This window comes from Sparus aurata, chromosome 16 (genome assembly GCF_900880675.1).
Source record: "Sparus aurata chromosome 16, fSpaAur1.1, whole genome shotgun sequence".
NCBI lineage: Eukaryota > Metazoa > Chordata > Actinopteri > Spariformes > Sparidae > Sparus > Sparus aurata.
Window position 1 is genome coordinate 18,491,912 of NC_044202.1, and position 26,050 is coordinate 18,517,961.

Genomic DNA, 26,050 nt, shown 5'->3' on the forward strand with positions numbered 1-26,050 from the left:
GAACACAGGCTTAGCTACAGAGCAGCTCTATTTGAAGTTAAGTTTAGTTATTTGCTCAAAAGACCCATCAGAGCCTTGTCAACAGGTGCACTTCAACCAAAACCATTCTCCATAAAATAAATGATCCGCTGGTTTAGAAAAGACTCGTATCCGTATCATCACAGAGAGTTAGGTGAGAAGATTAATATAACGCTCACGTCAGTCCGTTAAATATGAAATCATGTCCAAAGGCAGTTTTATCTTAGCATATAGACTTGATACTTGACTGGTACAACACATTTGTAGTTTAAGGTGGGGATATGTGCTGGAATATAGTCCTACCAGCGCAGTGAGTTTATTCAAGCCCTTTCTAGAAAAGTCTAGACAAAACCCCTGTTAAGCAGCAAATTACTGTTTTGGACACTTCAGTTTTTATACGGACCAGACAAACAAGATTTAGCGTCTTAATTAGCGAGTGTTGTAGGCGCTGGTTGGCGGATTTTGTTCCGCAAGACAATTGTTGAGTAAGGGGAAAGCAGGGAAGGGAAGTGTATTCTGTAGCTGCGCTCAGAAATCTCAGCAATTACTGATCAAGTATTACATAAAAAAAAATTTTTGGTACAAGTAATAAACATTCCAAGGATAGGAACTTGTGATTAAGGAGAATTACATCTTAAAGGGAAGTCTCATTAACTCAGAGCACCCTGCTGTTGAAAGTAGGGCTGGGTATCACCACGCACCTTGCGATACGATACTATCACGTTATTTTGCCCACAATAACAATAATATCACGATACAGCATAGCACGATAATCGATATATTGCAAGAAATGTCATCCACGATACATCACGATATCTGTGTCACTGAAGAAATTCAGAATTTATTGACTGCACTGAATCCATTTCACAGGAATTAAAAAACATTGTCATCAATTTCACGTGAAAGCCAAGTAAACAAAGAGTATATTGCACAGTGACTCTTCTTAACACACACACTGACTACAACTATCATTAAATATCTATATGTGTGGGTTTCAGAGCTACTTAAACCAATACATTTTATTTGGTTGTATACCTATGTTTGAATAAAGATAAAGCTGTCCTCCGAAGAGGAGTGGTGGGCCAAAAAAATAAAAATAAAAAAAATGTATTTTCTTTTTACATTTTTAAATATCGATATTTGGCACCAGTGTATCGAAACGTGCCTCAAGACGAAATATCGCGATATATCGTAGTATCAATATTTTGGCACACCCCTAGTTGAAAGGTGTAATATGTAAGAATTGGCCATCTGTTAAACGCATACTACTGCTGCTTCCTGCACTTGCCATTAGCTCGTTAGCTCATTTAGCCGTACAGCTAGTGGCCCAGACTGGGAGCTCGGAGCACCAGGGAAGTGAATGTGTTTACACCGCTAGCACAGGGTAGTCTTTAGGCCGGGACAGCCTGGACTTAGCTGGATGGCATGCTAACTTCAGTATACATCTCTGCAACAGAATACATTGACACTACTATGTCAAACATGTTATTTTCTTCTCATTCTGTTTTTTATTTTTAGTCAATTTTGGAATGGTTTAAAATAAATTCTTGCATATTGCACCTTGAAGAAGAAAGTCTGACCAAGAGGAGAAAGAGGTGGAGGCTTGAGGACAGCGAGGTTTGGAGGCTGAGGTAACCTGTGAGCGCTGCGGCGCCAACGTCTGGCTGCTCAGACGGCCAAAATTCACACTCAATCGTTCAACACTTTTAACACAAACCCATACAGTCACACTTCCAATCAGCGCTGCCGGTCAACTCAACACTCTCTATTAACTCAATTATCCAGTACCCGAGCCCTGTCCACACCAGAGTTTAACAGGGCCCTGCTGTATTAAAATCTTCTTAGATCTTCTTGGATATGCTGTCTATTTATCTTCCAGACACCTGCGAATCAACATGAAAAGGAATCTCTGCTTTGATGCTGGACCAGTAATAACAGACACACACACACATACACACACGCGCACACCCCATGTGTAAAAATATCTATACACAGCCCCCTATCAAAGCGGTGAAAGACAGCGGAGGTCAAAGTAACAGCGGACTCGCTTCTGCCACAGCTATTTCACGCTGAAACCGATCATTTGGCCCGTAAAACGGTACAGCAGGATGGATGTGACAGATGGTGGTGGAATTTTTTAAAAAGATATATCAAAAAGATCCACAAACTGTAAAAGGAGTTACTGAACGCTGTGACTCACCTCGGTGCTCCGGGGAGGCAGGGCGTAAGTTTGACCTCCAGCGTCGCTCTCAAAGATCTGAAATCAAGGGACAGACAGTTAGAAGCACAGACGCAGGGGAACCGCGCTGATTGACTCATGAGCGATTAAGTGCCCAGCCACTTCGGCAACACAATATTAGACACATGCGGTGCTATTATGTAGTTAATTAAAAACTACGTGCGGCGAAGGCATGGCTTTGATACCGCTTCCAAACGGGGTCTGCAGCCTTTGAAGGTGCAATGGTGGAAGTGAACTCTGAGAGGAGGGGGTGTGTATGGACGCTCAGTGGTTTCTGTGAAGCTGAGAGATGAAAGGGGCACACAGTCCGGTTACAGATGAGATGGAGGACATGGCCCCCTCCCCCCCTTCTCCACATCCTCTGTGTCAAAATCTCTCCAGTCTTGATCCGTTCTATTGCTCCTCTTGATTGTAAAGCTTGTTGTGTCAGGTTAAGCTCGCCGTTAGAGGTGACTCTGCAGCCTCAGAGGGCTTTAACAACTCTATAATACAGCAGCGACACACAGTCATCCGTTATGTGGAGGTGTAACACCAGTTCCTCGCTCAAACGGGCTGCAGTTATCAGGTTTTGTTGGGATAGTTTGTCACCGGGCAGGGGAGACATGATAAGGCGGCAAGGCTGGTGACAGAAATGGGGCGTTTTGTTCTCAAAATGGGCATGAGAAAAGCTCAATGGTGCTTGGACTCGACTGTGAGTGTGGCGTGGCTGTATGCAGATTGCACACAGGAGCGGCAGTACGAACAGACGTGCAGCCGCGATCGCCTTTTCTCAGGATCAGGATTCTTCAAACAAAAAAATAATCCCAAGAAGTTTCCTAGACAATCTGAGGAACTCTTTGTCTCCTGTTATGGTAGTAAGAGCCCGTGTCTGACCTCCGAGCAGCAGAGTACAGTAACTCTTCCTCCCCAACGTGAGTACATTTATAAAGTGGCTGTAAACAGTGCCGCTTCGCCGTAAACTGACTAATTTTAGAAAGCTTTACCAACTCTCCCACAAATCCTCAGACCTTTCTGGCCTACTTCCCATAGCCGACTGCCGGCCAGCAGCTCCTTACTGTATACATAGCTCCCCTAAGACGGATGAGACATGAGAAAACGAGAGGGAAGGAGATGTTGGGGGAGGGGGACACGACTTTGGGGCAAGGTTGTCGAGCGCGGCGTCGCGATGGTGAATTAGATTTGGGCTTAGTCAACACAGATGAGTCAGTATGGAAACTGTGGGGAGAAGGACCGCCGGCTGACGCTCTGATGTTTATGCTCTGAGAAAAAGGGGGGTTTGAGAGAGCGAGGATGCGGCTGAAAAGAAAAAAAGGAAAGACAAATGGCAGGAGAAATCGGGGGAGAGAGTGAGATGAAACTCTAGGTTTAAGAGATCAAATAAGCTGGGAAAAAGTTTAGAGGAACGTGGATAAATGGAGAGCACCAAAGGAGGATATCTCGTAATTATTTGAGAAAGCATAATCTGAGAACCTGAGAGGGTAACAACAGATTAAGTGCATGGAGGAAAGTTTGGCTCCTCAGACGGCCTCGCGGTCCAAATCCCTCTCCGACAAACACGTGTCCCCGCCAGCACCACATAAAAGAACAGCCAAGGAGCTGATGATGTCACTTAAAATGGCCAGGACTGAGAACAACCCGAAACGAACACTACAAATGATCTTTCACTCAAAACAAAAACAGCAGATGTCAAGGAAAGCCCAGCACTCTGAAAGTCCCTAGAAGCAAATTACCAGCCATTTTCTGTTCCTTATTAGCCTCTAATGTAAAGAGGAAAATAATGAGAAAGGCGCTAAAACAAGAGAAGGGGGAACTGGGAAAGAAAAATAAAGGGAGGCTGTTTAATATTTAGCGTCTTTTACACCAACCATCTGCTGGTGTCTGCGGGGCTGAGGAAAGAGAGGAGAATGCCATCTACCACATATGGCTTTCAATAATTCATGTGTGTGCTGCAGCGCCACCTCGACCTTCCACACCGCAAAATGTAACTGGGCCTCATTAGGCCGGCTGGCTGGAGTTCCCCCGGAAAAATAACAACACGCGCGCTTCGCACATACCTAGCTGCTGACGGAGGGGCACACACGCACAAACATAAATATCACAGAGCAGGTGGCGGGATGGGTGAGAGAGACGAGAAACAGGACAGGGAACGTTTTGTAAGCAGTCAGGAGTCAGAGCTCACCTACGGAAGAACATGACTGGCTCTTAGCTGTGCCCGCTCCAAAACAATGCGACTCCATATTGACTTCACAGCGGGACGAAACATGACGGGGGATTGTGGTTAATCACGACCCGCACTCCTCTCCCTACTAATGAACAGGGGTCTATAAAAGACTTGAGCAAATGAGTGTTTCCTGTGGCGATTCTGAAAATAGACCACCAAGAGTAGAGTATTCTCCAGGGACGTACCTTCAGGGTACACCGTGGTGGATTTCTGTATCAATAAATAACCAGCTTGCGGGACTCTAATTACTAAACCGAGAGCATTTAGATGTCTCCCTCTGCACCTGGGTGAGGAATGCTCCTCTGTGTTTATGTTGATGAGAGGTGTGCACTGAAACTTAGCAGGATGCGGGGGGGGGCTTGAGCTTGTGTGCTTCTAATTAATTAAATCAGGGGGGAAATGTGCTGAAAGAGCTGCATGACTGTACCAATCTCTTTCTTTATTTGGTGTCGACGCAGACATCGTACATGCGAGTAACCAGTAAGGCAGCGCGTTCTCAGGTCGTTTCATTAACAAATATCAACACGCAGCTTTTCTTGGCAGTGGGTCTCATGAGACCGGATGTGCTCATGCGTGTGCAGTGTGCCTCCGTGCACACATGCTTATGAATTCGGCATGCTCAAGTTATGTGTGTGGGTAGTTTCCCCTGCTGAATACATGCAGTGGATGATCCTGCATTAGGAATCCGTTAATCCAGACCACCTGAAGAGTTTCATTACTCTGGGATTCGAGAGAGATTATCCACTGTCAGTTCAAGGTCTAAGTATTTTGAACGCTGACAACAACACAAAGTAAAGACCATTTTGCTAAATCCTTTAAACCGATAACATAAAAAAGCTGATCAATACCTTTAAGTTTTACACATAGGAGCTACAATATACACTGAGCAGCCATGATTTTAAAACTACTGACAGATAAATACTACAGCCCACCCACAGAAGGACAATGAGCCCCGCAGCAAATCAAAAACGCCTCAGGAATGGCCTGAGGAATGTGACAAACACCTCGAGGCGTTGACCTGGCCTCTAAATTCCCCAGATCCCAATCTGATCGAGCACTCATGGGACATCCTCGAACAAGTCAGATTAATGGATGCCCCAACATGGATCAGACTTGGCTCTGGTCCACAGAGGCCTGGATACAGGACCTGTGGGGGTGTCCTTTGGTGTCTGGCCCGAGGGCGTTGGTGGCGGATTCTTCGGATCCTTTGGTTTGCAGGGTGGGGTTTCTATAGATTTGACTTATTCAGGCACAACCCAGCGATGCTAGATTGGATTGGGATCTTTGACATTCTGAGGCCAGGGCAACACCTTGTGCTCTTTGTTAGGATCCTCAGGCCATTACTAAACAGTTTATTGCATTGTGGCAGGGCACATTGTCCTACCGGGCGAGCCACTGCTATCGGGGGTTGCCATTGCCAACACCAACGGGTAAGAGTTTTCTATCAAGCGGTATCCACATTAATGTCCGACACAATGTTTTCTAACCCTAACCCATAACACCCAGATCTGTCAGTGTGTCTTCAGTAATACCTGTGATGCAGAGGGCCTCTTGTCCCGGCCTCTCTTTGTAAGGTTGTCAAGGCCTTTGAGTGACGAAAAAAGGCCTCTTTTGCGTTGTCTGTATGTCAGGGACAGTGAGCGCCTCCTGAGCGTGGCCTCATCTCTGGAACAGATCTGAACAGATACACACAGTCAGGACTGCAATCACTGAGCTCGAAAACATTTTTTGTCTTACTTAGGTTTACATTCCTCATGAAAGACAAAGCTTGCAGGGTGCTTTTCAGTTTCAAGTGATTAAAAGTTTTTCAAGGTTACTGTGAGACAACAATTAAATTAAAACTGAAGTATTGCATACAAAAACAAATGTTCAAAGGCATCTAAACAGGAGACAGTGCATGCATTCATTTGTCATTTATCTGTCCCTTGTCCCGGGCTTCCTCACCAGTGCATGGAAGGAGGAGACAGAGAAGATCCCCAGGCGTCCCAGGGTCGTTTTGGTTGGGCGGCTCGCTATTGCCAGCAGGCTCTTGGGGTTGGGCAGCTCCCCGCCCTGTAGACTGGCCAGGTAGCAGCGCATCCTGAACAGATCCATGTTAAACCTCTCCAGGTTCTGCTCCCACTGCTGGATCTGAAGGAGGAGGAGGTTTTGTTAATATTCGGTGGGTTTTGGTAGAGGTTCTGTATGTGACTTTTGTGACTGTTTTTGGGTGGTGGCTGAGAAAAGAGAGTCGAGGGGAGGTAAAGCAGGGGAGGTAGAAAAGAGAGAGTCAAAGAGGGGGATCCAGGGTCAGCGGAGTGTTTTCCATCACGCTGCAATTGCTTGCAGATGTTGGTGGATGATGAGGGCACAAATTGGTGGGGGTTTGATAGTGAGGAGGGAGTGCATATCTAGCAGAGGAGTGGGCGTGAGCGCAGTAAATCCTAATGCCCTTTTTTTTATGTAAGTCTAGAGAGAGTGGTGATGTTGCACAGACCACCCGTTAAACCTCTACCCGCTACACACACACAGCTTAAAGTTGCATTCCCTCTATCCTTGTTTGCACCATGTAAGCTATGAAAGTGCTTATTTTGTTGGCTGGAGACCAGTTTAATGAGAACACTCAAGTTAAACAACCCCGCTGTAACAACTGACCTTAATAGCTCTCCTCTGCACTGTGAGTTCATTTACAATAAACGCACCCTATGGCGTCATCCAATTAGCTCGCATTCACGTTAATGGCATTCTTTAGAATTAGGAACAAACTGCGGAGGGACAGGAGGTTGGCGTTTTAGGAACCTCTGATTTTTAAAACATCTTAAACAAAGAAGCTGCACAGGAATCACCATGGGACCATGCTGGGCTATGTCATCAACTCAACCTATGAAACGTCTTTATACGTGCAGGTGGCCTGAGTAAAGAAACCTTGAGTCAATGATATTCAGCCATTATTCCCATTCCAGACTTGGACAATGAGAACAAATGCGAGGAATCCACATGCTTTTGTTAAAGAATGACCTTGCATTTGGCATGCAAGTTATTTAATTAACTGGAAAAATGATCAAACACAACAGTGAGGCATTAGTCCTTCCCAAAGCAAGAGAAATACAATGTAATTATACAATTATTTAGTTGCAATTTACATGAACTTCAAAGATGTTATTTGCCACTTATTAGTAGAAAACAGTGGACCTGGAAACAATGCATTTGTAATCATGCCCATCTGTTTAACTCAATTTCCATTTTCCTGTTAAAACCCTTAGCCCCTTTTAGACAACAGCTAATGTTAGCATTCAACCACTTCCAGGCTAACATTTTGATTTTACAATGCTACACGATACGATAAGGATAAGTTAACTCTAAACTATCATCGCACATCTTGAACACATTTATTTTTTTGAGTGAATGAGTGGAACACTCCTCTTACAAATTAAACATTTAATTCCAAAGCAATAAAATACACCCTTGGTCTGCTCATTTTAGGTTTGGCAGCCTTTAGCTTTAGTGGATAACATTAGCTAAAATCCACAAACTTTAGAGAGATATTGCTCTGCTAATGTGGTGACTGTTCTCTACTTAGCACTTAGCGTATTACTTGAATTGTCGCTTGTGGTCAACGTTGCCACAAGTTAGCAAAAGTTGCAGTCTTATTTTAGTGCAGTACTATAATTACTTGCCAACAAATAGTCACAACTTACCCTGTAATTTTTCTTCTTTGGATAATTCTAGTCACATATTATCTTTAACATGTCAGAATGGAGCACAGGAGCTTACAATTTTACAGGGACAAATCATTGACTTTTGTGTCTTCCTTTGTATAAACACCTTCCCGTTTAATTCTTGCCATTACTCTGCTGAACCTGAACTCAAAGACCTTGTACATGAATCCTCTGTTAAGTAAGTAGGTACGCAAGTAATCAAAGCACATTTTTCACCCTGCTTTTCTTGGGTCATTATACATAACACGGTGTTCTGGAGGAGCCGCAAATTAATTCCACTGAGTAGTTTGAAGATGACTTTAGATGGAGAGGGAGGTATTACTGACTAAATCAGATAAGCTCCTTCCTCAAAAGCAAATACAAATTTAGGGTTGCTGCTTTGGGAAAAACTCGTGTCTATGTATAACTGTCACACAAGCTCCTACCATGCTCCTGATTCACACGCCATCTGGATCTGTTTGTCAACAGTCAAATATCTAACACAGCGTGTTCATTCAGGGATGTTCTAAAATAGTCCCGCGCATAAAATTCGATTTGATGATTCATGCAGGGTGCAGCACTGATGAACAGAATGTTTTAATAAAGCCCTGTATGTGCAGTCTGTCGCTTCACGCACCGAGCCCGCTTGAATCAGCGCGGTGAGACAATCGACCACCATCAGTAGAAAGCAAGGCATGTTTGGGCCCATCTGGCCTGCGTGCACAATTTATTTACATCCATTTCGGAGCCATTAAGCTTGGCAGAAATGAGCCTTTCTTTGAAGAGATTCTCATCTTTTCTTATTTGCCCTCTTTAACATCTGCCCCTGGCCCTCTGTAAAAGCCCTAATGCATAATAAGTCCTTCAGTGCAACATGATCGCTGTGTGTGTACGTGAGCTCCTGTGTGAGAAAGGGGGCAAAGGCAGTCTTTAAAAGAGGTCTCCTGGCACTGATTTCAGTAGACATGGGTGGGGGTGGTGTACATCAAAGTGGTGCCCTGTTGGTGCTAGACAACCCCACCGAAACCTTAAATCTATCATCAGCCTCGGGGCGCCTGTATCAGAGTCGTGTCCCATACCCCTCTGACCCTATCATTGACTCCAGCCCCGGCTGTCTCTTTGTCTACTCTGAGGTGGCACGCTGGCTAATTGGAAACAGATACAAGCACACAGTCAGTCAGTCTCGCAGCCAGGCAGTGACATCTCCATTGGTCATTACTGCGGTAAGCTGTCCAGCTTCTATCTCGCTGGTTCTTCATAATAACAGACTCATTTTTTGACTCAGGGAACTAACTACAGACCAAATAACATCCCTTCAAAAACAGACAGCAATATGTAAGAACTGGCCACATGTCAAATTCATACTCCAAACAAATAGGGGGCAGCATATCTCCAGAGTAACGCATACAGCTGCTAACATTGCTGCTGTTAGCTACTTTGCTCAGTTACCTGGACAGCTAGCGGTCATTGGCTATTAGCCAATTTTTACCTCAACATTTTAATTTCTTCACATTCTTGTTGATATTTGTTGTTCAGTTTTGAATGGTTTAAACTAACATTTTTACAAACTGCACCTTTAAGTGTCTATTTTGCTTATAAAGTGCATAAGAAGTCAGCGCACATGGACATTAGCAGCTGACAGCATGTAATCCCTTGTGGCTACACAGATGCAGGAAGTATACATTTACTTTAAGAGGCACTTCAAGTCTCTGGCCACCTGAGTTGCAGGTTAAAAAAAATAGATAAAATTCCCACATTCCAGCACCAATTCCTTGTAAAAGTATCCGTGTTCTTACGCAGCCATAGGTTACGGGCTTTTTATACCAGTAATCAGTAATCTGCTGTATGTGGGCTACAGCACAGCGCCGGGTGCTGCGGATTCCCCCCCAGGCTGTGAGGAGGAGGAGGAAGAGGATAATGCATGTTGAGAGCCCATTACTAGGAAACATCTGGAATCCCAATCTGACGCTTGGGGAGCAAGCTGCTCCCCCGAGCCCCTCGCAATGCATTTGGGGACTGATGCATTTAGGCCACTTCACCCACCCACAGACAAAAATAAAGCACACGCTTGTCACCGCAGTCACAAAAACAGGGAAATTAAGTAGGGCACATCGTGTGGATGCTGCACGCACCACGTGGAACGGAACACAGAGGAGTCTAAGGATCATAATTTAGCATGAAAAGAGCATACGTTACACCCCCTGATCTATCAATGCTGTAAAGTAATCCACCAGATTTTCTGTGAAATTTCTCCCCGAGGGATGAAATGTATAATGCAGTGGAAAATGCGACAGAGGCATCCCATATTTTCATTGACGCTGCTATCAATCCCAGCTAATATCAGTGTCAGTATCATCATCACCTGGTTCTCAATGGCCTTGCGGTTCTTCGGATCGCTGACCACTGTCAGCTGCAGCTCAGCCATCTTCTTCATCTTCCCGTCCATGTCGATCTTCTGCAGCAGGCCTCGGACCTGGCTCCGCAGCAGGCGCACAGTGTCCTCCTTCCCCTGGCGCTTGGCCAGCAGGGAGGCACTGGCAGAATGGATGGCTGTCACCCAGTTCTCTAGGTCGGTCTGGTTGCTGGCCTTGAGGAGCAAAGAGAGATAGAAAGTTCGATTTGATGAAGTAGCCAGGCCAATATTTCCCTTAACAAGCTGGATTCAGAGATGGGACAGCTGATAAATCGGCTCGGATTGCTATTCACTGCTATTGTATTATTCTGTCATATATCACAATAAGATCTTTGCGTGGCGAGCCGGATCAATAAGAGAAAAGTTGATTAATGTTGCCTCTATGAGAAGCCACTGAACATCACACATACGTTTTACTTGTTAACAATCTGTTTCATGAAATTCACTCCGTCTCTAGAAGGTGATTCACTCGGAAGCGGCAGACTGGTTGAGAAACCCCTTTTAGATTGAAAATGACTCATGATGTTCAACAGGCCATGTGAGTGGAAACAAAAAATGAAACCCACGCTGCCTTCCTGTTCCAGAGCTGATTCTCTCTCCGCTTGCCTCTGGGGCCATGTCAGCCTCACACTATTTTATTAGATGTAGGTCTGGACACCGCGACACACTGCAGTCTGAGGAGCTTGTAATCTCAAGTGGGGGAGGCTGCACGGAGTGAACCGAGGCTGGGCCTGACTTTAGTGGTGATATGTAGGTCAGTATGCACAATGGGCAAATAGGATGTGCTGTCAGACCCCTTGGCTGGAAAGTTTGGGCACAATTTTGGGCCAAAATTCATTTCATATACGACACTTGTGAAAGGAAGCTAGAAAAGTGTATGTCTGGCATAATTCACAAGGTCACACTGGCATTTTTTGACTCTCTGCTTGAATGTAAATTCTGACAATTTGACTGAACAGCAGGAAAAGTTTTGTGGGAAAAAAAACACTTTTTATTGTCTATTGTCCATTCATTCATTAGCCCTGACTCCCCAAACACATTTCAGAGATATGTTCTGTAAGGAGTAACTGACGTTCTCTACCTGGAAGAGGTAAACGTCTCCGTACGAGTTGCTGAGGCAGAAAACGTTCTCCTTTTTGGGGTGCTCGGGAACCGCCTGGACGATGCTGTCCTCGGCCAGGAGAGCGTAGCGAGGCGACAGCTCCTGCTCTGGAGAGCCTTTGCCGTAAGTCTCATAGAACAGCAGTGTACATCCTGGAAAAAGAGAGTAGAAGGACAGACACGGAGACAGACAGGTGGACACAATCATGGATGAGTAAGCGATGCAAGAAAGCAGGCGAGTATACAGTACATCACTAGGTCAGGTTTCTCTAGATTGTAAGAGCGTGGGGTTTTACAGCTGTCACATAACGTTTTATAGATAAAATACCCTTGTAAAAAAGAAGTTCTGCAGGACTGGAGTACAACTTGCAAGATGGGCTCTTCAGGAAATACTTAAAAGCAGAGTCACAAAAGCAGTATGTGTACATAAATGTTCATTTGGCCAGAAGTAAAAGTGAGGAAAGCACAATGACTCAATGTCAGGTGTGATACGTTGGTCAAGGACAAGACTGCTGAGAACACAGACATAAAAAACCTACATGCTCCTCAAAACTGAATTATATAGAGCAACGATCTGGATAATCAACTTAACTCTGGGAAAAAAAACACGTCAGCACATTTTTTTACTCGATTCCAAGGTGCATCCCACCTCCTCCCACATTCAAGCTCACCTTTCAGGGTCACCCAGTACTGCTTCCACTTGCGGCGGGTCACCAGCTCCAGCTTCCTGTCCTTGTGCAGGGTGACAAGGGGTTTGAAAGAAAGCCAGCCAGCCCGCCTGACCACCCCCTGCTCCTTTTCAAACAGCTGATCCAGCTGCTCCATGGAGCCCTCGGCCGACTCGCTGCTGCTCTCCCCCTCTTCGGTGCCGGTGGACGGCTCTCTTCTCTCACCGCTTCCCCCTCCTCCCTGTCCAGTGCCCGTCTCCAGCTCTCTCATGAAGTTCTCATAGATATTCTGCCGGACGGCATCACTGGTTGTTTGGTGAATGGCTCCCGATGATTGGGCCCTGGAGGCTCCTGGGAACCAGACGAGACTGGAGACCTGGGAAGGGGAGCTGGTGTCTGCAGTCAGGCCATCAACCCCACTGTCGAAAGCATCGCTCAGGTCCTTGTACCTGGTCTCCTGATGAGGCACAAAAAAGGGGAGAAAAGGTGAGAGGTTGCCAAATTAGCTACCAGAACTACTGCTCTCGCCTACATTTAGGTAAAATCTCACGTCAACACCTATGCACCTACAGCAAGGATTACACTGGGACAAAAAAAATCAAACTGTACTTCTTTTTAATTAGCCCGAGGCAGTGCAAAACTGAAGGAGAAACTTTTGAAAAATCTAGTCAAACCACTCGCACCTACTTCAAAGTCTGCATTACAGTCTCTAAATCTTTCACTCGGCTGAGAAAGTGGGACAAATTTCCCGTGATGGCACCTGGGAGGTTGGAACCCCCCAGGCTCAGACAATTTCACGTCATTTGAGGTCTGCTGTGGCTTCCCAATTCCCCAAATGAACACTTGATGGAATTGCACTCTTTCAAGCCTAATGACAGCATCCCTACACTCGACTAGATTGCAGCATTGATTCTGCCCCTGGCAACAAGAGTGGAGTGCTCTCGACATGCAGACACATAGAGTGGGCCGTCATGATGGAGCTCATCCTCCGTCTTTGTCTCACTCAGCGTCTTCCATGTTGTCTCCATCCTCTTGTTGATATTAAGCAAACAATCAGAATTTGCCTAAATCTTCAGTAAAATATTGGAATAGTGCTCAAATGATGTACAAATCGTATGCTTATATTTAAAATAACAAAGTAATGCCTTATCTATTTTCTAAATGGGGATCTTCTTCAGAAGCTCAGAGCTCATGTTCAGCTACAGGCCAGCGATGAACCCTTTGAACCCACAGCGTTCAACTGAAGGCAGCCTTTGTATAACCATTTCATCCACCTGCCACCACAGCATTTGTATAAAACAGCCGTAGGAAAATGTGCACAGAGCAGCACAGCGTAGGTCTTTTTCAGCTTTCCCCAGTTTCCGCGTGTGTCCACCTCTCTACCAGTTGTCTTCCAGCTGCTTTTCATTACGAGCAGGTTCTTGGCCTTTGGCATTAGGGTTGCGGTGTGACCTTTAAACCCACAACAGAGCCCTGGATTCCAGGTGGAGGGGAACCGGAGCTGGGGGTGCTCCTTATTTTGACTGACCCGCTGAAAGGAGGCAACGTGACCTTGGAGTGAATGCCACGGAAGGTCTGGCAGTCAACAAAATGGTGTCTGAAGGAGAAGAAAATTCAGGCTACATCCACACCAATACAGTTTACCTATCAAAATGCATAACTTCTGTTGTGTTTAGGTCTAGTGTCCACACTATTCTGGCATTTTAGGACTCTACAAAGAAGACTTTTAAAAGCGCTGGCCCCGTTTAATTTTGAAATGTGCAGTTTTGCATTTTAATGTGGACATGCCGAAACTGAAAAACAGCCCAGGTCTGCTTCCTGATTGGGTCTCATAAGTCATAATTTGTCCTTCCCTGATTCATCATGCCACCAACATGTTGCCCAGTCCCAGTACAAAACATCATCCTTGACATGGGTCTTGACTACCAGCTGTTAATTCAACATGGATAATACATCAGAGGCATTGCTGGTCTTTGTCGACAACACTATTTTTTTGAAAACATAAAACTTAATAACAAAAATTATTGACAGAATGTGAAAAAAAAAATATTACTGTTTTGATGTTGTGACATTAAGAATTTTTGCGGAGGAATCTACTCAAGATAGCACGCCTGGCCGGTCACCGTCCAAAGCTCCTGTGCTAGTGGTGTAAACATCACGACTCCTCAGGAGGCGAGCTAGTATCAAACATACTGCAAAAGTTCCCATGTCCAGTGGAGTTGTCAGTTCCATAAAGAGTTTGAAGCACCTCTGTGATTTTAACATGAAGCTCTCACTAAAGCAGATAATCCCACACATCAATCACTTTTTTTTTTTAATTTTAATTTGCCTGACTTGTCCCAATTAAACTGTCAAGCTTTGATGGAACTTTATTCTTCTTTGCTTTTATCTCTTCAAACAGAGCCCAGCTTGTTAAAATGCATTACTGCTACCTGCTGCTGGCAATGGATTATGTATTTCTTTGAGTAACCACACCTCAATTTAAAGGCTTCTTGAAGATTTCTGCAGCAACATCAGCCTCCTATCAGCTTTCTCGATTTCTCGATAACAAGGACTAAAATCTGTAGGTGCTTATCTGTCCACTAAAATAATAAATCATCAACACATGATAGATCAGCGTGGTATTATGACAAGCAGGAGACTAAGAGGCAGACATTACTAATGTAAAGTGAAAGCTGTGACACTTATAACGAATCCTGCCAGTCTGCTGCGTATTTGTCACAACAGGATCAAGTGATGGTGTCAAGGCAAAGCATCTCATAGATTTCACTCAGCATTGTCTGCTGTCTGAGCACAGGGAGAGGCTCACTAATTCTTACTCTAGCAAAGAAGAAAACTGAATACAACGATTGTTCTGTTTTGCTGCCCCAAATGACTGAATACCAATCCCTATTAGCAGATTTACTCTCTAAGGACCGCGAGGGGAGCCCAGAAAATCTGCACCACACAACAGCTAGAGCAACCATAAGTCATTCATTAACATGAGAGGAGGGGTTGGGTTCAATCTTCAGCTAGGATTTAGTTTCACTCTAACAGAGCCTCTCAAAAGGCTTACAGCTATTCTCTTGGCAGTGCCCAAACAGCGTTCTCAAAACTTTTACAAGGCAAAGCTAACTGAATTAATGCTGAAACAATTGCTTTCAAGCCTCAAAGACAGAGAGGGACACAAGTTCAGGCTCAGTTCCAACAAATGTTTTATGTCAAATTAAAGCTATTAAGAATGGAGTGTTTGCAGGACGGAAATCACATGGTTCTTAAAATCATACGCAGGCAACATACAAGAGAAGTTGAGGTTATTTCAAACCTTTCCTCTGACCCCTGCCTGTGTATGGTATACGTATCGTTTTACTACCAGGAAAATGTATCAGCTGTCTGCTCTGAGTCTATATGCTAGTAGTTCATCGTATCAGCTGGCTCAATTCCCAAATTTCTGGGCACTCCCATCAGACATAATATATATTAAAACCTTTTAATAAAATACAATTCTTGGGCTAATGATCACGATGACTAAAAAGATTTCATACCATTTAGTCAGATCAACACCAGCTCAGCCTTATTGCATCTGACAACAAACTACAGAGCTAAAAAGATTAATTTGCGACAAGTCTTGAACGTTCAACAGCTAAATCACATTCAGTACACGAGAATACAGAATACTTCAGATGTACCCACCCAAATACAGTCATTATGCCATCTGCACATCAGCCCCCAACTTCTCTTCCACGCAGGATCATCCATGTCTTACATTGTAATAAGAGGTACCTCTCATCCTCGTTCCATCCTCACTAAAGCAACAAGACAGGACCCAGCACTGGCCGCCTTACAAATTTCATTTCGTGCTGCCCCACTGTGCCCTGTCCTCAGACAGCTGGTGTTGTGCTGCTAAGGACCAGAGGACGGTGGTTGGTTCTTGGCTATGCAAGGACCACCGCTGTGGCTCACGATCAAATAAAGCTTGCCAGACAGGAAAGTGTCTGTGTGTGGCTGTAACTAAGCGGTAGCTCTACCACTAGAAGTGAATACAACACCAGAAGAAGATGATGAAAGATTTACTTACTGTGTGCTTAAACTATGAGGGCTATTCCTTTCCCCATATAGTATTATCCTTTATGCAAATGTGTTCCACAAAGTGGTGAACCGCCTTAATCCCTGCTTGTCAACCAGAGGGCTTTTTGAGGATGCCCCTTTCATACCCAACCATGATACAGTCACCTGTTACCAATGAGCCTGTTTACCTGTGGAATGTTCCAAACCGTTTTTTTTGGGAGCACTTCACAAATTTCTCAGTCTTTTGTTGTCCCTGTCACAACTTCTTTGATACTCATGCTGCCATCAAATTCAGAGTATGCACATATTTACAAAAACTTTTTGGGGGTCAGGGTTTTATGCAACTTACTTTTTTTTTACATACAATGTAGATAATATCCATGTATTAACCCTGTTGAGTGAGTAATAAAAGGGTGCAAGCTCACCTGAGACTTCCTCTTCTTGCGGCTGAGGCTGCCCGTCCAGTCACTGAGGCGTCTGATGCGGTTTTTGATGGAGTCTTTCTTATGGAAGACGAAATCAGGTTCCACGTTCTCCTGGTGCTGGTCCTGTTCAGGATACTGGTCAAGATCCTCGCTCATGGTGTGGGCTTTGGGCCTGCGACATGGCAGGGTGTATGATGAGTACTGGCGGACCTCGGGGCATTCTTCTTCCAATGGAACATCCAGGACTGATGCAAACGAGGCTCGGTGTGGCCTCTGGCCTGATGGAGGCTCTTGTAACTGGGAGGACAGGTCCCTGGCTGTGGGAAAGGTAACAGCCATGGTGGAGTTTTTGTAGAGGTCTGTGATGGACATCGGCGGAGACTGTTCGGTGAAGGAGTCCAGTTGGTGCAGGGGGGAGCTGACTAGGGTCCTGCTGGCAGAACAGGGTTGGTCCTGCTCACAGAGTTCTGTGCTGGGCCCCCAGGGAGAGTCATACCAGGAACCATCAGAGCTCAGTGAGCTTCCTTTGCTGGTCCTGGCCGTGGAGGAGGTAGAGGCTGGCGGTGGAGCACTGCAGTGGCCGTCCTGCCTGCTACCACTTGAACCAGGCAGACTGGGAGTGGAGGCAGACTCCAGGTTGGGAGAGAACTTGAGAAGTTGCACGGGGCCGGAAGCTTCATCCAAGAGGAGGGGGTTGCCTGACGTGTTGGTGAACTCCACCCTAAGACTGCCATCTTTCTTGATCACCACCCGTGGACTGCTCTGTTCCTCCAAAGCCTCATGCTCATCACTGTGTCCATTCAGGGCGTGTCCATTGAGTTCAGCCCCATATGGATTATCTTCGTAATCATGTGATACGTGTCGCCTTCGTATACCACATCCAGGTGATCGATGAAAGCTTGGGCTGCCTCTTGCTCCCCTTGAGACATAGTCATAGTGCCTCGGCGAGTAAGGCTGCCGGCTTTTAGGGGGGGACAGACAGCCACGGCCAACGCACCTTGCCTTGTACCCTGAGCCTACTGGGGCGCTCTTCCACCATGTGTGGGGAGACAGAGCATCGTCTTTTGCTGATCGGAGCTTCAGTGAGCATGGCCTTTGTTTCCCAGGGAAGACAAAGCTGGTGCCCTTGGGGCCCTGGATGCTGTACTGGCTCTCTGAATTTCCCATTGCTGCCTGGAAACAAAACACAATGTTACTAGCATTCTGCTACTGGAAAATTCACAGCACTCAGACATAAGGCAGTATAACAGAAATAACATGGTATGACATGATGCCAGCTCATCAGAGACATAAAATGAACTTATTACTCATAAACAATAATGACTCCACTCCCCATTAAGACATAGCATACATGTAATTGTTGGGGCTGCATTCAGAGTAAAAACAGCAGCAGGGCTAATATCTTCCTCATGTTTTTCAAAGGGAATAGCAGTATCACAAATTCTTTCACATCTGGTCATTAACCTGTATGCTCGACCCCCCCTCTTTACTACATTCTTCCATACTCTCTATAGGAAAGTCAAGTGTGATGAACAGGCTTTAGTCTGTCATGGCTGTTACGTGTGACAGAGTTTAGGACAATGAAAAATCATTTCCAGACTGTCCACAACACTCTTACATTAGTAACGGAGGAGAGCCGTGACCAGACGGACATTTTATTACAGGGTTGACGTTACAGCACGCACATACACACACACACACACACACAGACACACACACACACACACACACACACACACACACACACACACAGTTGGGACTGTTAGAGACAGTAATGTATCTGCTGCAGTCTGTGATGACCTTACATAATAGGTCAGACTAAATACCTTCGATCTTCAAGTCTTTGAATAAACCCAGCAAGTAGATTAGGAACTAAAACTAACCTTTAAATGTGCTTTAATGAACTAGTAAAGGTGCTGTAAGGAAAAAAAATCAAGGTTTAAATAATGAGCATTTTAAAATGGACCAATATATTTGAGGTTACATCCACCTTTAGTAAGTAAGTGTGGTCTTAAAATATGATTATTTTTAGGTAATAACTAAATAATGTAATATCTTGATATGCTGAATTCCCCTAGAACTGGCAATAAAATAAAATATTACAGTTTTTTCGACCACCTCAATATTGATATTATGATAATATTGGGAGACTTTTGATTAATTATCTTCAAAAATGTGGATAAAATGACTACGTGGGTCGAACAGTCTGGTAAGTTCCGAAAATTGCATCACTTTTATGTAATGCAGACCTTAAAACCTAGGAAAAGGCAACACTGATGCCATGTCACAATATCCCAAATCTATGACAAGTCTCACATCACACACATTTTGAATTCAGGGTTAATCATCATCAACATGGTATAATAACACAGACATAAAGGCCAGCGTTCTTTGACTCACCTGTCTGAACGTCTCTTCTCAGATTGGAGTTTCTATGTGCGAGATTCCCTCCGCCTCATTTCTCAAAAATAAACCAGTGATTCCGTCGTTGCCTCGCTCATCTGAAACACACAGAGGGAAGTTGATTTAGTGCTTGGTCTCTTTCGACAAAGACTGTAATTTTACCACGTGTAATGAGTTCCATGTTTGGCAACAGGTGGGCCTGTTATGAAGGATACCTAATCCCAAGCTTTTCGGGGAGGACACTGTTTGAAAGGCAGCACTACTTGTTTCTCACTGGGATTAACAGAGCGAGTGCAACACTGAGACAGCATCTGTGACTGTCTTACTTGTGGTAGTTTGAGATTTTCTGTATCTGGAAAAACACAAAACTAGTACCGTTCTTACTGGCAGGTTTGCAAAAAAATTCATCAGCCAACATGCCGGGGATGAAAACATTTCCGCTCAACAACTATGCGGCCATAAAGTATTGAATAATTCCAACGAGCTTCACTCCAGCATAGTCCCCTGTAGAATCACATCAACCGAGCTCCGTGCGACACAAGACGGCTCAGTACAGTAGTGCCACCCTGGCGTTACACTATGACTAGCTTAAAAAATTTGCTCCACCTCCGAAGTCCAGCTCTCCTCAATCGAGCATCCAAACCAAACATTAGTAGCATTTTTCCACCTCCCCACAAGTAAATGACGTCGTCTTTGATCCGTGTTGGGAAAGTTTTTGAAAGCCGGCTACAGTTTACCCGTCTGTTTATTTTTGAACCTTGGAATCCCAGCTTGCTCCTTTTTTTTTCACTACTCGCTGCCAAATTTGTCCGGGGGCAGGATCCAAAACCAGAAACGGCTGAGGAGGGCTCTTTACGGAGGCACCGGGCATCTTCTGAGAAGCAGCGTGACTCTGTCCTGTGTATGTAATATAACCCACTTACATGCGTGTAGCGCACACTCCAGGGAGACTTTCAAATAGTGCTAACTCCACTAAGCCCTGCAGCACACGTAGAGCATGTGTAAGGTTACAGTGTAACCACCAACCCCCGCCTGCCAAGAGGCCTAACCTTCAGGATTAAGTGATCTGCAGCATTAAGAGTTTATCTGCTCTTGCTTGGATGCACCTTGACTGTAAGGTGAGATTAAACAGTGTTGGCTGACTGAGTAAATGGACTACTGTAAACGAGTGTGTTTAATGCATAGGGTTGGGACGGAAATTCCTGGGAGCTTAAATATTTTAAAGCACACGAGGCGCTGGATCCCAAAGTTCACGAGCAGGGCGAGGATCCAGACTAATGCTACCAAAAGAAAATCAAACATGACAAGGAGCCACACAAGGAAATTATTCTCTCCTTGTTTAAACTGTGTGTAAAAAAGTAGCACTTGAAAAGTACAGTGGAAACTTGGCCGCAGACATGCAGGCCTGGTAATGAACTTGAACCATCACTCCGAGCTGATCAGAGGATTAACTAAACACTGGCTTCAGTCCTCATGAGCTAAAGAGTGAAGCAGATGGAGACAATACTGAATAGATGCAGTAGTGCTACTGAGAGAAATGACTCTGAATGCACCTTTCCAAGCAGTTTCCTGCCGATATCACCGCACAAATAATTTCCAGCTTTGTCATTCCAGTTCGGCTGGGGCTTCCAAAGCCAAGCCTGGTCCGACTCAAACTCGCCTTCTTTCGCCCTCAAAATCTGTTGGAAAACTGATACATTTTCTCACTCAATTCCCCATTTTCCCTTCACATCCATGTCTACAATTCTTACTATGCTTACACCACCTGACACTTGGGATATGTTGGCATCCCTGTAAGACTAGCAAGCAGAGAGGTATGTTTTGAAGTTCCTCTCGCATCCAGAAGCTATAAAGTGGAATCTAAAATGATTGTAGGTCCCTCTACGTGAATGAATAGCTACTAAACAATGCTCTCTGTTGAGTAAAGGCCAAGGAAGCAGCTGCCGACAACACTCGGAGTCAGCATAAAGCCGCTTGTCGAACATGTCACCGTGACTGCGTCCTTTTAAAACGCCACCACTGACGCTTTTCTCGCAGACGTTTATTCACACAGAGCGAGACCGCGGGTATGAAAGGCTCAAAGGCGTGCCAACACACAAACCTAAAGACACACACGTTTGCCTTCTGCCGAGACTTGAACTGGAGTATTGTGCGACTGTTTTCGGGAGAACAACAAGACAAGTCTTCCTTTTAGCTGCGAACCACTGCGCCCGGTCTGAACTCTCCCCTCCCTCTTCCCCTTCAGTCCTCTGTTCTCGTCAATAGGTTTCCTACAGGCCATCTGCTGAGGGGCCAAGGGACCACTGCCACCCCAACACTCCTCGACACACCCCGTGACCTGGCATTCTTCTCCGGCTGCCCCTGGATGACTCCCACTCAAGCTTCATGTTTAGTCTGGCACCCTGTACGTCTCGGGTCTGGATCTTGAGGAATGGGCCACACCTCGACATTGGTATAAACACAGTAGTTACATGACGGCAGCATGTTAAGGAAGTTACTTTTTCCTACATGAAGACCGCCGTGCATTTGTTGAAGAGAAGCTACAAGAGGCTGAAGAACTACATTTGCTACTCTGACCCACATGCCCATGAACAAACTATTGACACAGCAGTGTGAAAATGCAGGGCGATCCCCCAGAGAACCAACACAGTACTACCATGATGCTGCTGGTGCAGTTTTTAAGTCTACTCTGCCATAAAATCTTCGAGATACAGGAAATCTTGCAGGACTTTTTTTACACTGATTTCCCAGGAGAGTGCATTTAGTAGAGCGACACTGTTTAAGAATATAGGCCGACGTGTGGAACAATGCTCTGTGTGGTTCTGATGGAAGACTTCATACATCAACAACGCAAAATAAATAAAAGTGGCTATAATAATCTCCTCCATAAATAAAGTGCCAACGCGTTTCGTGCCTTTTCAATCCTGCTGTGATTTAGGAACCATGAGCTCATTTGTTATTGGTAGTGACTGTTAACACTATCACACAGCCTTCCTCCTGTCAAATCACAGCCCATGGGACTTGTCTCTTATCACTTTCCTCTGGCCCTGTGACAACTGAGCTCTTAAAGGAGCAGCGGGCTTAAAGTTTCCCTCTCGTGGACGGGGCTTTCAATTCAAACTAATGCAAAGCAACCCCACAAGTTCTTCTGCGATACAAAAACAACAACAGGAAGTGAAGAAAAAGACAGCAGTGGAGTCAAAGAGTAGGCCGTCTCCTGCTGAGCTTTTGTCATATGAACCAGATTTAAAGCATCCTGCGGTTGTTTGCTTATGAGGAGAAATGTCGTTCCATGAATCACCCGCTGAAAGCCCATATTACTGTGTGGCGGATTCAGCCAAAGCCACCAAACATCCATCACAGTGCTTGTTAAGTGTCTTTCGGACTTTTTCATTATACATTTAGAAGCTCCGCGCCTGGCTCCGGACCAAAAATGACATGGCAGCCTTCTTGAAAGATTTATACACGTATGCCACTGTCATTCCAGAGCGATGCCAGGAAAATGTTTCACAAAACACTTTCATAAAATGCGCGCCCACTGAGCGAGGACGCATCCAGCAACTTTAACATGTGAGACAAAGTTTAGACAAAAGCGGTGAAGTTAGTCAAACTGAGTTATTCTCATGAGTGAACACGAGACATGCATAAAATGCTGAGGCACAGCAGCAGGAGTGGTAAAGGCTGTGATTGTAAAGAGGTCACTTTGTTGTGTCTTCATTCACAGGACTACATGCGGCAGGCTTTTACAGCACTTGAGATAAAAACTAAAAACACTAACTGCTATCTAACAGACGCAGATGGAAACATCTCAGCACTCACGCATGCAAACACAGAGTGTAACTCACACCTGTGGATCTGGACAATGGGAAACACAATGCTCTTCACCCGAAGCCTCCTCTTAATCCAGTAAATAGGGGAAACAAAGGCAGAGGAAGATAAAACACAGAGCCCTTACCTCTGTGGCCCCGGCTTTAATCTAAGAGCTCTTTGAACAGCGTGCACAGGAGAAATCGAGCTGGAGTTCTCTGATCTCAGAGTGGATTCTCCCTGTGAAGGCTAGTTGTGTCTTAAAGCAACATACACACACAGACACGCCGGCAATCTGACTCACGCACCCAGACGCACTGGAGGACACGTGGAAACTCCCGCCTGGCTTTCAGTAGCAGCAGCAAATCAAAATCCTCCTGGGGTAACCCTAGGTAACGGAGCGCCGAGAGGAAAAAGTTCTCCACAGAGGAGCTCTCTCAAAAAGAGAAGTAAAGATGTTTTATAGCTCTCATCCATTAAGGAACGTCTCCCTTGCAAAAAGAAAAAAGCTCCACTACTCCACCGTGTTGTTTTTCCTATATCCTGCTTTTCCGTTGGCTAGGAGGAGGATGCAGGGGCTCCGGTGCAGCCAAGGCGGTTTTCCATAGCTGTTTGAGGCGATTGGGCCAGACAAGCTGGCGTAAGTTGGCTGCAGCGCTGCCTGGGAGGCACAGGGGAGGGCGCAATGACTGGGGCTCTTGTCTGACCCTAAATACCACAATGACCCAAGGAGGAGGCCGGGGAGGCAGACAGCTACTGGGGAGATAGGAAGAAAGAGAGAGAAAGTGTGTGTGTATATATGTGTATGCACGAGTAAGCGTGCGAGCCAGAAAGGAAGAAAAAAGTCCATTGAGTGAAGACAGAGGCGTTGTGTGAAAAAGAGCAGGGCCACAGAGGAAATTACTCAGGAGGAGCAGAGTTAGGGACATAGCTAAGCTGTTTGAAAGTTTCTCGGTGCCAGCGGGAGCAAATGTGCAGCTCATTTTGAGCAGCAAATTAAAAGAAAATGAGTCAAAAACCTTCCCTGGAATTAGAAACAATTCTGAAAAAAGTGTTGTGACTAAGCCTCATCCCGGCGGAGACGAACTTGAGACCGCCGTCGGTCTAAAAACACATGCATGCCTCCATTTGACTATGGTTCACATAACTGTGGTCGCGCAGTCGAACTGGACCCATTCAGAAAGCCACACCAGAACACAGCACGGCATCAGAACTGGACGAGGCTGCTTCTAAAGCTGCTCCCAACTCTCATCGCGAGCCAGTTGTTTATCCCAGAGGAACTGAGCGAACATTATTACCACTCCTACAAATGGAAAAGATGAATGCCGATGAAACTAGAATGCTCGAATTAGTTCTTCTCTAGAAATTCATCTCGGTCTGAATGGCTATTCAAAGTCATGACCATGCCGTGCTGTATGAGCAGCTGTAGAATAGTCTTCCATCAGCCTGCTGGTGCTTGACAGAGACATCAGCCCCAGGACACAACATTAGCGGCGTTCACTGGGGCTAAACAACATTGTTAACAACACAATAGTCATCGTGGGCTAGCCTGAGCTCCTCTCAAAGCCCTTTGTCTGGCTTTAGATGGAGGCAGCTAAAAGGTTGGTCAACAACACACTGAAAAGAGTGAGGCGCTGGAAAAAGGAGAAGGAGGCAGGGTGGGCGGGTCGCCATGATGCATATTCATACGGAGCAGGTGCTGAGTCTAATTCCACACGGCCAAATGATCTGACCCCTAATTAAGATCAATTAAGGCCCAAACAAGCTCTCAGGAGCCAAATTAAATCCCTCTACATCCAGGCTTTGGGCAGCTGACTCATCCACACAACTCAAAGTCATTTGGCTTCAACTGCTGAACTGATGCCCGAACGGGAAAGTGGAAAGCTGAAGGTCGCATCACATTACATCATGATAATTATTGGTGCTGATATGTCATAATGCGCGGGTGTACCTTACACAGGAACGCACAGGAAATACCAGGGATAGGCATATTAAACAGGCTGGGAAAATGGGAGTACTACTGTTGTGTGTGCGGCGACTAAGGTTTCAAAGAGGTTATCAGCAGAGCTTTGCTTTGGGATAAAGCTTTCAAACAACAAGAATTCCAACTGATACAGAAGTCGAGATGATCCCCGATGGCCTCTCTGCCCAATAATGGCAGTGTGACAAAATCCAAGTCTATTAAAGAAATACTGCCGGGAAACCCACATTAGTTAATAAAGCAACTCCCATAATGGCTGAAAGTAAAAGATAAAAGAGTGTACAAGGCCCACAGCACTTCTGCATTTCTGGGCATTTTCAAGAAAGTCGTTTATGATCTCCAGAGGATGAATCTTACCGACTTTGGTGATCACAATTTTTCCACCAAGTGCCACCAAGAGAGTCACATTAGTAGTTTTTCACAAAACGTCTCAACAATTGTAATAAAATTAGCATAACGTTTTCTTGCACAAATTCATGTTCCCCTAAGGATGAACTATGGTGATAGACTTCATGTGCTAGAACGATAAGTCAAGTTAGCGATTGGACGATTCACAGCCAAACTATCTACTACACTTTTGACAACTGATATAAAATAATGTGAGTTTATATATATATATATATATATATATACATATATATATACACACACACACACATATAATTTGTAAAAATAAAAATTCTAATTTTTAATTAAAAGATTCATCTTACTTTTCATTGTCCTTTTTTAAAGCGATCTTTTTAAACTATACCATGCCAGATTTAGTTGAAAAAACAATGCATAGACTCCAAAGGAAAATACTATATCAGCACTTATGACCCCCTTGAAGAGTGTGGAGTTGTCTGTATCTGCAAAAACCCTGCACTTTGGCAGTTTTTTCTTGTTTTCTATTAATTTTCGTGTTGCTCTGGGGTGTTTCAGGGTATCAGCTATTCTGGAGAGTGATATTTGATAGTTGAGTCTCGTCAAAGACCTGGGGAATGAGACTCTATAGACTTTTTTTCCTTTCACCGTTGCATACTGCACTTTTGAACGGTGTGAGCACAGCAC

General features: G+C 45.0%; 1 protein-coding gene across 5 annotated transcripts in view; it reads right to left on the reverse strand.

Moving 5' to 3' along the window:
• tiam2a (TIAM Rac1 associated GEF 2a) overlaps positions 1 to 26,050 on the reverse strand; it is a 74,768-nt gene that overhangs the window by 32,520 nt on the left and 16,198 nt on the right. The window contains exons 1-9 of one of the 5 annotated variants that reach the window (XM_030443377.1): positions 23,328 to 23,348; positions 19,210 to 19,310; positions 16,810 to 17,982; positions 12,341 to 12,794; positions 11,650 to 11,822; positions 10,518 to 10,742; positions 6,423 to 6,608; positions 6,011 to 6,154; positions 2,219 to 2,275 (exon numbers count right to left, since the gene is read on the reverse strand). In XM_030443377.1, coding sequence (XP_030299237.1) covers positions 2,219 to 2,275; positions 6,011 to 6,154; positions 6,423 to 6,608; positions 10,518 to 10,742; positions 11,650 to 11,822; positions 12,341 to 12,794; positions 16,810 to 17,976 — 2,406 coding nt within the window. In that variant the 5' untranslated portion in view covers positions 17,977 to 17,982; positions 19,210 to 19,310; positions 23,328 to 23,348. The other 4 variants (XM_030443376.1, XM_030443375.1, XM_030443378.1 and 1 more) reach the window with 4 other exon arrangements.